This window comes from Molothrus aeneus, chromosome 1 (genome assembly GCF_037042795.1).
Source record: "Molothrus aeneus isolate 106 chromosome 1, BPBGC_Maene_1.0, whole genome shotgun sequence".
In the NCBI taxonomy this organism is placed as follows: domain Eukaryota; kingdom Metazoa; phylum Chordata; class Aves; order Passeriformes; family Icteridae; genus Molothrus; species Molothrus aeneus.
The window spans coordinates 132,320,045-132,336,300 of NC_089646.1; the positions used below are offsets into that span (position 1 = coordinate 132,320,045).

Sequence of the window (16,256 nt, forward strand, 5' to 3'; positions counted from 1 at the left end):
TCACTGCTGGGAACAAAGGCTACTCAGTCAGGCCTTCTGAGGGGAAAGATGAAGGTGAACTTCTCTGCTGGTTGCATGGGGAGAAAGTGTACTTTCAAACATGCTGCATTCAGTTTTCATTGAATGAAATCTGAATTTTGTTTTTCCTGCTTTTTAAAATTTTTTTTTCCTCTCATGAATTTCCCTCCCACTCCGAGATTGTTTATGTCCTCTCTGTGGACAACCCTTACACCAGAAGGTTTGAGAAACTACTTTTGCCATCATATATATAAATTCAAACTGGCTAATTAAGTGTCAGCTAAAAAGCACTGCTTTTATATCCAATGGAAAATTTCTGCCTAATTGCTCTGGGCATCACCTGGTCTAATTGTAATTGGCTGGGGAAGGATTGCAGAACCGCTACTCTGCAATGTTTACTTCATCCTGGCTGCAGGGAGAATTCCTTTAAGATGTGATTAATGAAACAGAGAGTGGATAAGATGGAAGAAAAACAATGGCCCTGACTTTTGGTATTGCACCAGGCAGTTACGTTCAAGCACTCGTGTGCTTTGCAACAGCGCTGGCCTTATGGTTTGTCTCTTCTCGTGCCTGAGCTTGGGCAGGCACGAGACTTGCAGAAGTGTTGACCAGCAAAGAGTGCAAAAGGGCTGAACAGACCAGGACTGCACCAGTCTCCATCAATCTGGGGGATTGTTTTTGTCCCTGAGAAGGACTCAGTTCATATATTTCAGTGATCAGCCTGCTGTTATCCGTTGTAAGTAAGTACCCGGAGGCTAAAAAGGCTGCATGTCTCCCCAGCTTTAAAAACAGTTAAGAAAGTGTTTCCCCCACAGATGGAGTGAGTGAAGTTCATGAGTGCTGTTGGCATTCCCTGAGGAGCAGCAACGCCACATCCTGTGGGTAGTGCAGAATGGAACCTGGAGAGTGAATTGTCCAGTTGGAAAACCCGAGTCGGCTCAGAAGAGACAATACAAAGGAAAACACACGCACAAGTTCCCCAAGTACAAGTGCTTCATGCCATGGTGGGACAACTGTTCTGGATGGCTTTAAGGAAGAGATACATTGTGTGGTTCTGGAGAGATGTGTTTTCTTTGTCTGTCTTGAATTTTAGGGAGAGGATATGAAAGATGATGTCTAGCAATTCCTAATCTAACAGTAACTACAACTAAACAAAAAGGCTTTTCTGACTTTGGTTTATTTCTTCTGTCTGCACTTTCTGCTGTGATATATGTTAAACATTTGGGTGAGACATTAGAGCCTGCAGTTCTGCTGCAATCACTCTGGCCATAAATCTCTCCAGTCCTGCAGTGGACAGGTTTTGCTTTTTTACTCAGCAGTGACAAATTACAGACAACTTACACAGAGCTATGCAAACCTGAGGTCCATAGTACTCCAACCACCCACTCACCTTCATGTTTCAAAAAAATGAGCAACTGCAGTTGGGTATGCCAACAGGAAAGGTATTTTTGCAAAGTACTGTCCATGCCACAAACCTTCCTGGACAGAGATGTAGTTACATTTTGTGCAGCAGGTATTACAAGCCCCTCTGTACAACCTACACAGAGGGATGTGGCACTTTGTGTTCTTTGGGATTATCACTCAGCAGCAGAGGCCCAGAGCCTGATGAGCAAGAGACAAGTGAGGTGAAGATGCAGGACCTGGGGCCAGTTTAGCTGCTGCCAAGCACTGAAATACACATGAAGGAAAATCAGGGCATATTTTTGCTCAATTCTGCCCTTGATAGATCTGCATAATTTTCATGTACATTGATGAGTACCTATTAGTTTGTGAAAAGCTCTAGGCTTTTAAAACTTGAGAATGGCTTAGGAGGTCCCTGAAAACCCTCATGAAAGACACAGGAATGCAATAAAGCCAAAGGGGAAACAAAGCAAGGAGATTTCAATTACAGTGTTAGCAAGAGATGTTTTCTGCACATCAGCGTTCCCTTCAATACAGGTACATTGTCAGTTAAAGATTTGCTTGCCTGTAGAATGGAAAAAAAAATTCCCTCTGTTTAAAGCCGAAGTTGTTCAGACTTTCTAGGATAAGAACTTGTCCTATCAGATTCAGGGACCAGGAGATTGTAAATATAAATGTAAATATAAAATGTAAATATGTAAATATAAGAGAAAGCTGTAGGACCGCATTATATTTAATCCAGAGTCTGGATAACTGGGAGCTCGCTACAGGGTTTGTGTATACTTATATAGAAGTTGTGGTAGCCCTAGCAAGTAGTTCTGTCACAGTTTCTTACTCTTCCTTTGCTAATGAAGAAGTATGTTGTTACAAGTTAGAACAGGTTTGGATTTCTTGCCTTCTGGCAAAATTTCTTCTACTAATCAGCTGTGAGGTTATAAATTTCTAAGGACCAGACCTGGGTTTGTGATATGTACACTATATAGTGATTGTTCCTGTACACAGTGTCAACACTGTGTGACTTTATGCAGACTTTGTGTGCTCTGATGCATCTTTGCCAACATCCAGCTGCAGTAACACTGAATTCATAGTTGGATGTCTTTTCAAGCCCTTGGTAATTAAATATTGGAGCAGAAGGGAAAGAGAGATGGTTGTACAGTTCAGGAGACTGGGTACAGTCACTTGGAGGCTGAGAGAGAATAACAGGTTTGTTAATATTGGAGTTTTAAAAACAAAGAAACAAACAAAACCCCAACAAAGCCCCTAGAATAATATTCTTACTTCTAAAAAATTTCAAATAACATTCAGATTTTTTATTCTAGAGAAATATTTTGTCCAGAAGGAGGTTAAGTGTGTTTTGCAGACAGAGAACAGATACATAATACATTTACAGAAGTTCATGCATTAAATAAACTTAGGTAAATTTTAAATCATCATTAATTTTGATAACATTTGAATTAAAAGCTCTCTGAGGCTAAATGACATGTATTATTTATTTTTGTTCCACTTTCCTGTTTTCATCATGCAAGAACCAAAAGTGTTTATTTTACTGGCAATATTAAAACAATCACATGATTTTGAGTAAGTCTTTTGAGATTGTTTTGAGAGAAGTTTTTCTCTTCTGCATGTCTGCTTTCCCCCAGCTGGGGGCTGGCTGTTGTATGGAAAGTCCAGCCACGTCACGGAAAAGCCCTGTCTCTGATCAGATGGGCTTAATATAAACCAGGTTTGCTGAGAAAGAATTAAAGAGGCAGTCCCAGAGCAGGGGAGGATTGACTTCGGCAGAGCTGCTCAGTGTGCCACAGCGCAGCGAGGGAGAAGGGCAGGAACAAAGGACTGCTCTGGCTGCGGGAGCCTGGCACAAGTAAGAGTGCTTTTGGACCCAGTCTTTTCCTGGAGGTGCTGGGGACCCAGGCAGCTGAATGCAGTATGGGGTAGCAAAACCAGTTTGAGCTCGGAGCACAGGGTGTGACAGGGACTCGTTTGGCTTTTTATAATGAGGGATGACAATTTGTTAGAGGCTAAATTGTAAAATGTTTGTGTTTGTGGTGGTTTTGTGAGTGACTGCTTGTTTCAGGTTGTGAGTTACTCTCTGCCGTTTGACTGAATCAGATCTGGCTTTTTTCATCTGGTCTTTTCAATGGGCATACTGCAAGGAAAAAGTGCATTTTAGAATTCAACCACAGTAAATATTTAATTTGGTTTGTGAAGAAGCCTTTGCTTAGTGCGTGATTTCTTCTTTAGATGTATTTCTTGCTGACAAAGTTACTGTGACTAGGACCATGTAAACGATCTCCTTTTGCTCCAAAATACTGCACATTACAGAGAAAATATTGTGTATTCTGTAGTAAATTCAGACAGTTCTTTTTCTACATATTTGTCCTAGGTCCTGCTGGGAATTTATTCATAGAAGTTTTCAGACAGTTTTGTATGAAGAAGAATAGCAATTTGTACCTGTTGCTTTACTGTTCTTTTTATTGTTCATGACCTATAATTGAGGTTTGAAAGTGCTTGGGTGAATTTTATGGACAATTAGCCTATTTACTGAAATGGAGGAGGGAGCCGAGAAACATCAGATATAGGGCAAAAAGGAAAATATCTAAATAATGGTCACTTTGGGAGCTGGAATGCATCAAAGTAACTTTCCTAAAAATGGTAGGTATTGGCCTGTGAGAATGACATCACTCTTCTCTGCCTCCAAGCAAGGCAAAATAGAGTTTGCTGAGTAAATTATAATTAAGAGCTATGATTATGTAAGAAGAGTGAACCTAACTAATTAATTGTGTGGTAATGAAGTTATTGATTTAATATCTATAAATTAATGAGCCTTTACTCTCAGTTGTATCTCCTGGGAGATACAGCTATAACTTATACCTCCTCAGAAGAGCTGTTGGATTTCACTACATTCTCCCTCTTACCAGCCAAAAAGTCACTGTCTGAGGCAGAATCATTCTTTGTTTACCTGGCCACAGACAAGACCCAAATCCACCCCATCATGGCAAGGCTTGCTTGCATGACTTTTTGTACTAGGGTTGTCTCAAGAGTGCAGTGAATGATGCCTTACTTGATGCCAAGAGTTTCAGCTCTTAACTGAGTCAATGAGAAAGATGCTGTACACCCAGCTGCACCAGCAGTTGGAGGCAAGAGAGACCAGAGTCCCTGTTTGTCCCTGGTGATGCCAAAAGGAGGTGAACATTGCCTGTACCACAGGCAGTGTCTCGGCAGGGCTGCAGCTGCTGTGTAGGACTGGTGTGCTGAGCACTGTCCCCTCCTTCTCCTCCTGGGACACAGCAATGCCTCCCTCTTTCCAGGACTGGGCTGCATCCAGCACAGCCAGGAGCCAGTAAAGGCTAAACAAGATAAGATTTAGCATGTGAGGTGGGATTATCCCTGGGAAACAGGCTCTGTCTCACTAGCTAATAACTAAAATACTTTGTGCATCACCAAGTACACTAGAGTGCAGAAAAACTAATTTTTTCTTTTCTCACATATTAGGTCCCTATAGAGGAGCATGATGTGGCCCCTTGAAGCTAGTAAGAGAGCATTTCTAAATATTTTGTGGGTAACATTTGTGATTTCCCTGTTTTTCACTAGGGGTTAAAAATGACTCTCAACAATGTTACCATGCGTCGCACCCACAACAGCAGTATGCACCAGCAGCAGCAGCGATGGAGCATCCCTGCTGATGGAAAGAATCTGCTGGTCCAGAAAGACTCCAATGAGTACCACCCACAGAAACGATACACTATCAGTCCTGATGAATATTACAGAAGGAGCTGGTCCTCGGAGTCATCCGACTCCGTCATCTCCTCCGAGTCTGGCAGCAGCTGCTACCGCGTGGTGCTGATCGGGGAGCACGGCGTGGGCAAGTCCTCGCTGGCCAACATCTTTGCAGGGGTGCACGACAGCATTGACAGTGACTGTGAGGTGCTGGGAGGTAGGTAATTGTGTTCTGGGGTGTTGGGGTTTGCTTGCAGTCGGCTCTGCCTGTAGTAATTGGCACAGAAAAAGAGAGAGGCTGTTTAATGTAAACCAGAAGTAGCAAGTGATTGGATGTGAGTATCAAAACTGATTGAACTCAAGCACCTTCTTTAAGAAAACAAGAAAACAACAAAATGAGTAAGATACTCTCCAACAATGAATCAAAGCCACTGAAAGAGAGCAATTCAGATTCCCACACTAATTAATTCCAAAATACCTGTTGAAAATCTCTCATTCCTACCTGTGATAATGTTACACAAGAGTCTGCTTCAGCTTTCATGCTGGTCCAACATTTGTGTCATCAGTGCCATCAGAGGGCTGACTCCAGCTTTCCTTGTGGGAGAGAAAACAACTGAAGGTCCTCATGATTTACAAAAATTAAATACTTTAAAATCATATATAAACAAAAAGTCACTTCCAAAGTATTTGCCATTAGAAGTCATCTCAGCCTTTCTGTATAAACACATTGCTTTAGTACAGGCTGTATGGACTTTGAGTAAAATAAATGAAATTTTGAGTAAAAACCTTGTTTCATGTTATTTGCACAGAATGGGCTCCTCCAGGAGGAAAAAAGATATAGGTCCTTCAACAGAGTAGGAAAAGTCCTGTTGCCCATTGGGGGAAAGACACAAGCTGTAGGGTTCTCTTTGATGCTTGCCCCTTGTTTCCCTGCCTTGCTTTGTTTAGGATTGCCAAGTGTTCTTTAATCCCAAAGATCAGGCCATGCAGAAGGTGAAGCTGTAGCACCAAGTCCTGAGCTATGCTGTGGGCCAGATGCTGATGTGGAAGGGTTGTGCTGCCACAGAAATCTGCTGTGTCTCCAAGGACGTAGTTGCTGTTGCTTTCAGGGGACATGCAGTTTGCTGATGGGTTTTCTTTGTCACTGTGCAGGGCTTTCTTTGTCTCTCCCTTTTGTCTCCTGCCTGTATTCTCTTGGTGTGATGGTGCCAGTGTTTTCTGGGCTTCTCTTCCAGCCTTCAGTGGGGCATAGGCAGGACAGCTTCTTTTTTGTGTGTTTAACTCTCCAGTTAGGGGAAGTTTTGCCCAGGATTTAAAAAAGCCCAGTATCAGGAAGGTGTGATACAAATTTTCCTTACTTGCTGTCTCAGACTGGGGACACAGAGTTTTTTGCCTTTGGGGGATTTCAGATTCACTCATTTAGGCATGCTCTGCCTTCAGCTTCTGCCATCAACTTTTTCCATAGCTCTACCAGCTTCTCATCCTGGAGTATCTCTGATAAAAGTTTTCCTAGAGCTAAATGACTGAAGTAGAGTAGGATCCTTGGACAAGCCATCAGGAAGTGCAGCTGATTTGCTTTGCACACCCCTGTCAGGCAGTTTTCTTTTCCCTCATGTGAAGCTGTGTGGTTTCCTCTTTCCATCACACTCCCAGCAGCATTCCTTGGAGTATAGCAGTGACAGATTTTTCAAGGCCAGCTCTGAAGAGATAATTGGAAGTCTTGCTGTTATCTCTCTTTTTTATTGTCAGCTTCAAAAACAGCATGAAATGAACTAAGTGCTCACTTTCAGTGTTTTTTATATTTTATAGAAGTTCCTTAGGATTGACCAAGGTGCAAATGAGTGCTGAATATGATTATTTAGGCATAGTATTTTCAAGGAGTGTGATCATGCATTTGTAGCTTTTCTATATGTAATGCAGTGCAGAAGGAGTCTTCTGGATTTTGTCCTCTGGTGTGCATGGAGCTTGTTCTTGCACAGATGCTCAGTCACTTGAAGGAACTATTTACTTTAGCATTACAAACTGGAACTTTAGCTTACACACTGGAAATTTAATTACATGAGAGGATAGTTTCAGGGTAGCCAGCTTACAGAGAAGCACAGCTGCTTTTATGGAGGGGCTTTGCTACTGACTGTAAGATGAAGCTAACTCATGAACACAAGCCTCATACTCTTGGGACCTCAAGGGAAACCACTCCTAGTGATTAGCTCTGTCTTTTTAGTCTTGACATTTTAAGCATGGTCCCATTTGACTTTATTTTAAATGTGTAATATTTTTGGCTTATTCTTTTACTGGGATGTGGATCCATAGCTTTGAGGAAAGGCTCTGATTACAATTTAGGGGAAAGTTCACTTCATCAGTGCCCAGCAGAAGTCTTATGAGGCACAGGTTAGACACAACCCTATGTACAAGTGTGATTGGGACAGATCCTTTAAATGCTGCAGTACCTTAAAACTGTTTTTTTTTTTTCCACTGGCCACTAGTGTGAGATTAGAAATGGGTCCAAACTTCTCACTGCTCATCCTAATGTCCCCAGCTTTGGTGAAAAGAAGAAAGATTGGTATTTGAAGCAGATTTCACAGCAAGGGTTGATCAAAATTCAGAGTGGCAACAGCCCCCTTTAGATCCCGCCTTAGGCAGAACTTTGCCACATGGCATTTCTAATCTAGGCATGAATTTTTATGGCTGCAGTACAAAATAGCTGACCTGTGCTTTTTTCATTTTTCTGCTATTTGACATCAAAGGTGATGTGGGAAACTGTGTAATGGGAGAGAATGTGCAACTGCAGTCTCAGTGTCTCTCAAACTCAACAGCTGTTGTCTCACAACACCCTGTCCTCCTCACTTGGTAGGCTGTTTGCTGTATTGCTCTCAGCTGCAGTGACTGTTCACCCGTAAATTGTCCATGCTAAAGAGAAAGCAAATATTTTCCATTACTCAGCCTTGCTGGACTCTGCTGCTCCCATGGGGCAAATGTTCAGCCTTTGGTTATTTCTTCCACTGGTTCTATTTTTTCTCTCCCACATAAGATAAAGAGACTATCAGCCAAAATAATGAACATTTTGTTTCCTGATCTTTCATCTATCATGGAAAGTAAGGCAACCAATAATGAACAGAGTGCAGATTCAGTGCGGATGGAAATGAGGAAAGAACTGGATGTGAGCCGGCCTAAAATTTGGCTCAATAACTCTGCCAACAAATCCCCCACATTCAACAACTTGGATTTTTTAATGTATACGATGAAACACAATAATATATCACCAACCTTTCTGCTTTTCTCTCCAGAAGACACGTATGAAAGAACCCTGATGGTGGATGGGGAAAGTGCGACTGTTATTCTGCTTGACATGTGGGATAATAAGGTACTTTAATTTGTTCCAGTCAAATGCTGACAAGAAAGTGTATATGAATAACTGCTAATATAAAAAACAAGTTATCTTTGTGAAAGAAAATAGGTGTTTCCATACAGCAGAATCAGGGAAGATATAGGATTAACCCTACCCAATGTCAAGGCAAACATGCCTAATGTCTCTGCACGGGGAGTCTGAGAAGTGCAAGTTTTCATTTTTTTTAATGATAAAACAAAACATTCAAGCTTTCTTTCCAGACCCTTTTCATTCCAGCCTAGAGCCAGCACAATAAATTATCTGGGGCAATTTTTTGCCCTCCTTTGTGGTGAAGTATTCATACCATCACCACTTTGGAATTACTTGTAGTATAACTGTGATTCAAACCATACCCATTACAGTTTAGAGCAGGAATGCATTTGGATTCTCTAATGTTTTACTTTCTAAGTAAAATCTGCTCTGGGCATAACGATGTCTGACCATTTAATTTGAACAGCGAGAGGGAGAATGGATTCGAGAGCACTGCATGCAAGTGGGAGACGCCTACTTGATCGTCTACTCCATCACAGACCGGGCAAGCTTTGAGAAGGCCTCTGAGCTCAGGATACAGCTCCGCAGGGCACGCCAGAAAGAAGATATCCCCATTATTTTGGTTGGCAACAAAAGTGACCTTGTCAGGTGCCGTGAAGTTTCAGTGGCAGGTAAGGAAATTATGAGCATAAACCTGAGATAAACATTAAAAGTCATCTAGTAGCTTTTGGACAAACTGCAGTGCTCTGGCTGAGGGAGTACATTGTGATCAGGACTAGGCAATAAAAGAGTAATAAAATAAAAGAAGACTGGAACAGAGGGCAGAGGACTGGGTAGGGTCTGCCATATCCTTAAGCCTTCCTTGGTAATACTGTTATATATCAGATGATCCCTTCTCTATATTTATTAAGTACCATCATAAATGGGATTTCTTCCCTTCCAGCTCCTAGTGTAAGACCACTGCAATATGTGATTTCTCTGGTAGCTGGAAATCCTTTGTATTCCCAATGCATGTTTATGCATAACAAGTTTAGCCCCCTTTATTCTGCTGCCAAAAATTCTCTTCTTTATAACCAATTCTCCATCCTCCCTGACGAATTAAAATTCCCTCTCCATCTTTGTTTTGCTAGTCTAGGCAGGAACTGTGCAGCCTTTTAGAAGAGGTCTCCTTACTGCCTTGCTTTGGGATGCTAAATCAGCCTTTCTTTGGCTGCATACAAACGAGGAACCACTAAGCCCATAAATAGGAATGGAGATAGTGTTGGGAGCACTGCTGCTGGCTCTCAACATCTGCAGCCAATAAAATATCTTCTTGGAGAGTCTTCCCTGAAGCTGAGGTAGCACACTGTAGTACACAGCCATGCATTAGATGTTCTTATCTTGGCCCATCAGAAACATGGGATCTTCTCCTCAGCATTTTCTTCTCTCTGCAGCTGTACTGCTCTTCTGTTTCCCAGCTGAGCTAGACTTTTTTCTTTGCTTTATGGATGTGTGCAGTTCCTCTGGCTCCTGTCACAGCTGCCCCAAGTGAAGAGCTTGAACTGAGGGGTTCATAGGGAGCCCAGGGTTGCCTTCTCATTCCTCTTTGCCCAGATTGAAAGTTCCTTAGAAAGATGGCAGGTGAATCCATGTCACTTTAATGGCCCTGGCGATGAATTCACAGCAAGCCAGAAATTGGCTTGTGTGGAAGACAGCTGTCAGGTTTAGCTTAGGCTCATGTATTTGAGAATAAGAACTATGACTTCAGATGCACCCCTAAAGCCATAGACACCCTTTGTTAAGGGTTTTGTACATGGGTTTTGTGTCTGTTCTCACTGAAATTGTCACAGTTCTAGGGCTGTGGTTTATACCCATGGCCCTTGAAGGAGGAAAGTGCTCTGCCCCCAGTGCTGTGCTGTATGCCTGGAGAGTGCCATCATCAGCTTGAGGGAGTGTGTATTGCAGATGGTCAGGTGGTGTTGAGGCATTGCTGACCTCCCAGCCTTCAGTGTCTCGGTGGCTCAAGTCCATCATTCTGTGCTATCTTCACAGCCAGCACTGCGGGCTGGGCTTTACTGGGAGGGGATTTACCCCCCATACACCCCCCACTCCCTCTGGGGAGCAGCTGTGACACAGGGCAGATGGATCCTGGGCTAGCAGGCAGCACCAGGTGATTAAAGACTTTTCTGTGCCTATATTGGGTTTGAGGAATTCCCCGGTGGCTCTGACTCCCTGCACATGGCAGCTTGTTCCTGCTCCCTGTGGGCCCTGTGACCCCATGTAATGTTCCCACCTTGGGATTTTGCAGAGGGGCGAGCCTGTGCCGTGGTGTTTGACTGCAAGTTCATCGAGACCTCAGCAGCTGTGCAGCACAACGTGAAGGAGCTCTTCGAGGGCATCGTGCGGCAAGTCCGGCTCCGCAGGGACAGCAAGGAAAAGAACGAGAAGCGCCTGGCGCTACAGAAACGGAGAGAGAGCATCCCCAAGAAAGCCAGGCGGTTTTGGGGCAAAATAGTTGCCAAGAACAACAAGAACATGGCCTTCAAACTCAAGTCCAAGTCTTGCCATGACCTCTCAGTACTTTAAGAACACTGGACTCTGCCAGAGCTTGTGGCATTTTGCGGACATTATCTAACTTTGTCATAGGACAATCAATCAATCTATATTAGATTGGGCTATCAGTGACTTAGGTTCACAGCTGTGATTGTGATGATATGTGCTGGCATAAGAACAGCACAGTGCATGGAAATAGCTCTTCCTTTTTTTTTTCTGATTTTTTTTTTTTGTCAGTAGTTTTAAAAGAAAAGCATAGACCAGAATGACCCAAAGTTATGCTGGGAGCTGTTCTGGAATACACCTGTTCTTTCTCCTCTCACCTTTGGATAATAGTGTAAGAACCTCAAACGCCATAACTTGGGAAGTGAATACTACTGTCTTTACTCTTTCTCCTTGCTAGTAATATTTCTTTTTTAAAAATGTGCAAAGAATTGAGGAACTGACTGGAGATTGGTCCCTTGTCAGTTGTCTGGTCAGGCTTGAGCACCCACAGCTGAAAAAAAAAGCATTTGTAGAATAACCACAAAGATACCTGTTTGGTATTTTTTCTTTATTTTGAGGATTAGTTTCAGTGAGTTTACACATCTCTTACTTTGAAAATATTTAAAGGAAAAATCCTACAGTCAAACAAATTTTCCTCTCATGTTTTCATATTATGGGACTGCTTAAAAATCATAGTAAAATTAAAATTAAAGTGCAAGTTGTATCAAAGTGCATCAAGTGCAGGATGCCAAACCTTTAAAAATCACCTGAGCTTTTTTATGCCACCACGTGGACTTCTTGTATCCATCCTTGGCCTTTCTCTATGCCAGAGCTATGCTGTATTTATTGTTGTGCAAAATAACAAGCATTTTAATGTCAAGGGGAAATGTATTTATTACCAATTTTCTTAAGATAATAATGTTAATTTTATTACTGTTTTCTATCTAATATCTTTTTTCAGATATGCAAGTTTTTACTTACATGCCTTGTAATAAAATAAATAAAATATATGACTGCCTTTGAGCCTCAGTATAAAATCCCTAAGAATGTTTTCAAGTAGAGAAAAGATTGTGCATGCTGGGCAAGTTTGCTTCTTGAGAGGTGCAGTGAGGATTCCTTACCTCTCTGAGCACAGGTTACACAGCAACCTAGCATCTCAAGGCAGGAAGCACCAGGAGCCTCAAAGACAAGTGCACAATATCCCTCACATAAAAATGGGGTTGGGGTGACAGAGTTAAAAATAAATCACTTCTAGCAAAGGTGTTTGGCTTTTAGCCTAGAAACACTTTAGAAATGTAGATGAGTACTGTTACCCCAGTTTTGGAGATGAAGAGAAGTGAAATGGACAGAAAGCAGGTGGCTGGCATGGTGTGCCCTAATCCTCACTTGCTGTTGGGCATATTTGTGCTATTTTCCTCTTGGCTATGCTGGTCAGAGGTACAGTCATTACATTTTCTGGTGACTCAGAAAAGCCAAATCTCCAGCCTGGCAGCTCATCTTCACAGATGATGAAGCTAAAAACGTGCAACACCAACAAGGTGAAACTTGGATTTCCCATTTTGGGCTGCAGTTTTCATGTACCAAATGCTCTGGACCAGAATGAGCCTGCTGAGGGTTTGCCCACAATTTCCTCTGCTGAGGAGATGACTTCTAGCAGTTCTCTAGGGGTATAACATCCCATTACAGAATGACTCAATGCTTGTGTGGCATTAAGATCTCCCTGGAAGGAAATTTCTGATCTAGAATAAAGTGTTGACAACAACGAAAAAAACCCTTTGGAAATGAGCACAGACAAGATCCATGTTGCTGCATTTTGGATAAATGCTTTTGAACTGTCAGCATGCAACCTAAGGTCAGCCCAGAGCAGTCTAGAGAATTTAGTTTTCAGAACTTTTAAACTCTCAGAACCTTTCCCCCATTCAAAAATGAAAACAAAATTGCACAAATTAATTTTAAGGATTATATTTATGAAATGAAAGTATAGCTTTAAGCAAGCAGCACATTTCCTTAGTTTATTCTATATCTGTCAAGCTACAAATCTAAACCAATCAGGTTTTGAAGAAATGCAAAATGTCCATGTTGATCATACATACAGCCCTTAGGAATAAAAGGGTTCATGCATGTTCATATGTTCATAACATCATTATGATATCAGGATACATTGATGGCATGATAAAAATTTGGAATTGCCCCGTAAGTTTTCATAACCTTGCTCATCTCCTTCCACTCCTTCCAAGATAACAGAATTTCTTTCTAAAACATACAATTTTTCAAAGAAAAAAATCCAGTGAGGTAGGCCCATTCCCCTGAGATGTCACAAGCTGCCACAAAGAGCTGTGCAGTGGCCATGGCATGTCACCTGACTTTTCCTGTTCACAGCAAGCAGTCATCACTGCAGTTCTATCTTCTGGGGCTGCTGCTGGTCTTTGTACAGCACAGTACTGCCCTTGGACCAAAACAATTTAAACGCATGGCTCCACCTTTCCTGTCCCAGGCAACCTCTCACAGCCCCTTGGTTCATCCTGCAGGCTCCATGCTTGGGGGAAAGTCCACAAGCAGCAGCATCCCCTCCATGGAGCTGGAGCTCAGACACCACCAGGGTGTGTTATTTCTGACCTGTGGATGTGGAGTGAGAGAGCTGGGCCTGAGCATCTACACTTTGTGCATTTCAGGGCTTTTCTTGATTTGAACCTGGTCTGGTCCTGTGGATTGAATGTCCACCTGGGACTGCAGTGCCTGAGATGCACTCCTGAAAGGCACTGTGAGTTCCACCTAAAGGAACCCAGGCTTATGCTCTGATCTAAATGGCTGCAGCAAGCTGGGCATGGAGGAAGGGCTGGGGCTTTCCCTTGCAGCTCATGAGATTAATGTGAGTCATGGTTTTAGCTGATCATCACCAGATTACCAAATACAGCAACTCTTACTATATGTAGAAGCTAGTGTACCTGCAATGACTGATTAATACTAATTTACTCTGGAATGCTGACATTTCAAGTCTTCAATATCTTTAACAGTCCCTCTGTTCATCTCAGATGTGAGTGTCCAATACTGTGGAATGGATCAATCAGCAATTCTAATCACTGTTTGCTATTTATGAAGTCAGGGCTACAATGACAGATCCTAATGTGATAATTTCAGTGCTGGACCCAGAGATTTGGCAGTGGCTGTGGAATACGTGAGTCACAGCACTGAGAGCACCAAGGCCAAAACAGCAAAACTCACAGAGTCCAAATAAAATAAAAGAAAATAAGTACAGAAAAAAAAGAAGTCTAAGAACACACAAAATGCCAATTATAGTGAAATAGCTGTTATAAAAATCTCTCTTCAAGAAGAAAGATCAGATTTGTAAGAGGAATTACAGAGCATGTCCAGCTCTGTAATCTTTAATCGTGACAGATGAACTGCATGAAGAAAAGTTTACTTATGCTTTGTGAGAAAACAACTCATTATTATGGCACTATGTGGATTTGCATGGTGCTACAGGATTTTGGATTTGGGAGAATTATTGATAAAATTTAGTTAAGTAAAAGAAAGATATTTTCAATAAAATCAATGGATGTACTGTGTATTTGACCCTCACATATACAAGCCTCTCAACATCAACCCCATGGAAAGCCATAAAGACCTGAGCTCTCTCTCTTGGGATTTTTGGGGCTCAGATACAAAGGGGAGAAAGGGCTCCTTACAGGAGCAGTGCTGGTGAAGATAGGGGACCTACAGGGGGCTGCTGCAGAGGAAGGAAGCAGTTGAATTCTGCGTCTTTACAATCTTCTACAGCTCCTTCTCCCTGGGAAGGCATTTCAGAGAAAGCTGTGGCATGCAGAGAGGAGAAAATGTACTGATGAGATCCCTGGACTAATAAACTATTGACTCTCCAATAGTGAGCCCTGCAACTCATTTCTTGCAACACCTCTGAAGACCATTGAGCTGAATGCATCATGCAAACCATTCCTGTGTCTGACTCACAAGCACAGGAGATAAGTGCCACTGTGAGCTCTGGGGCTGGTTCTCCTCCGGCTCTTTTCCTGGACTAACTCATTGCTCAGTTAGGAGGGCAAATGCTGTGGGCTGAGGTGGTGTTCAGCACACTGTAGGTTTTGTCAGATGTGGCTTCCAAGTGCATTAAATAATATTTAATGAGACCTGTCTGCCTTGCCTGCAGTCCCATCAGTTCTGGTTCATTGTGGTAGCACAGGAGAGAGGACAGAACAAAACACTTTCTTTTGTGTTTTCTCACTTGTAGAACCCATGCAACAGTAGGTTTGCAGTAGGACCCAAGACACTGGTGGCATCTTGTGTTAAAATCTTGCTAAAATGTCACATTGCTGGTCATACACTGCCAGCACTTTTAAACATAGCAGACTCTGTGGGAGGTTTATAGAGTGACTTCTAATTTTCTAAATGTAACCCCCTGCAGTTAAAAAAAGGGAATAGCAGGTCATTCTCTTCACTATGCTTCAGAAAGCTGTGGAGAAGCCTGTGTTTCTGCCATTGCTCTCAGAAGGGACCACGAGCCAGGTGTAGGGATGCAATGCAGGGTAGGAATGGCTGTAGGAAAAAGGGTGACTCTTGGTACACAGCATGACCAGAGAGCCCATGATGTTAGTGTGCAACCTGACAGCTTCCCCACCTGCCCCTCCTGGTACTGTCACTCCAGAAATCTCCCACAGATCTTGCAGCAAGTCCCACTCCTCCCTCAGTGACCACCTCACATAGGGGCCTGAAATAGTTCTGCATTTATCCTCTGTAATCACAAATTTGAGATCATCAAGGTAATGTTTGGGTTGTTTTGCCTAGAGCCACTGAAATTCACTGTGCAAGTTCCTTGTGATTTTAGCAGTTTTGCTGCAACAGGTTCCCTGCAGTCAGACAGTGGGGACAACACACCCACGAGAGAGCACACAGGTCCTGTGTGCCTCATTTTACAGTGCTACCTGGAACATGGTTAATAATTTGCTGAGAAAATGATTAGTGTAATACACTTCCTCCAAGTCTTGAAAATTATGCATGAGTCATTTTAAAATGAAATTACTTTCTAAATAGGACTTGTTTCTGATACTCTGCTTGTGTGCACTCAAAAGCCTCCTGTTAGACACAGGGTGCCCTGAGCTGACCTCTGACTGCTCTTTGGGCCAACAGGAGAAAGGCAGGTGGGAATTTCAATGAGAAAATTCAGACTGTCACATGGATACACTGAAGGATGCCTGACTTCAGCTCCTGCATCTGC

At 42.5% G+C, this 16,256-nt stretch overlaps 1 protein-coding gene across 1 annotated transcript; it reads left to right on the forward strand.

The window, feature by feature from the left end:
- The first annotated feature begins 3,177 nt into the window (after positions 1-3,177).
- Positions 3,178-12,039, forward strand: GEM (GTP binding protein overexpressed in skeletal muscle). The gene is made up of 5 exons (XM_066547891.1): positions 3,178-3,280; positions 5,011-5,353; positions 8,421-8,497; positions 8,979-9,183; positions 10,800-12,039. Exons 2-5 carry the CDS (start codon positions 5,020-5,022, stop codon positions 11,075-11,077), a joined length of 894 nt encoding a protein of 297 aa, XP_066403988.1. The 5' UTR covers positions 3,178-3,280; positions 5,011-5,019; the 3' UTR covers positions 11,078-12,039.
- The last annotated feature ends 4,217 nt before the right edge of the window (positions 12,040-16,256 follow it).

What these genes read in the sequence shown, in the direction of transcription:
- GEM (XM_066547891.1), top strand. Translation starts at nt 5,020, where the DNA reads ATGACTCTCAACAATGTTACCATGCGTCGCACCCACAACAGCAGTATG. An exon ending in TGACTGTGAGGTGCTGGGAG is followed by an intron (nt 5,354 to 8,420) that starts GTAGGTAATTGT and finishes TTTTCTCTCCAG; the next exon opens with AAGACACGTATGAAAGAACC. An exon ending in CCGTGAAGTTTCAGTGGCAG is followed by an intron (nt 9,184 to 10,799) that starts GTAAGGAAATTA and finishes GGGATTTTGCAG; the next exon opens with AGGGGCGAGCCTGTGCCGTG.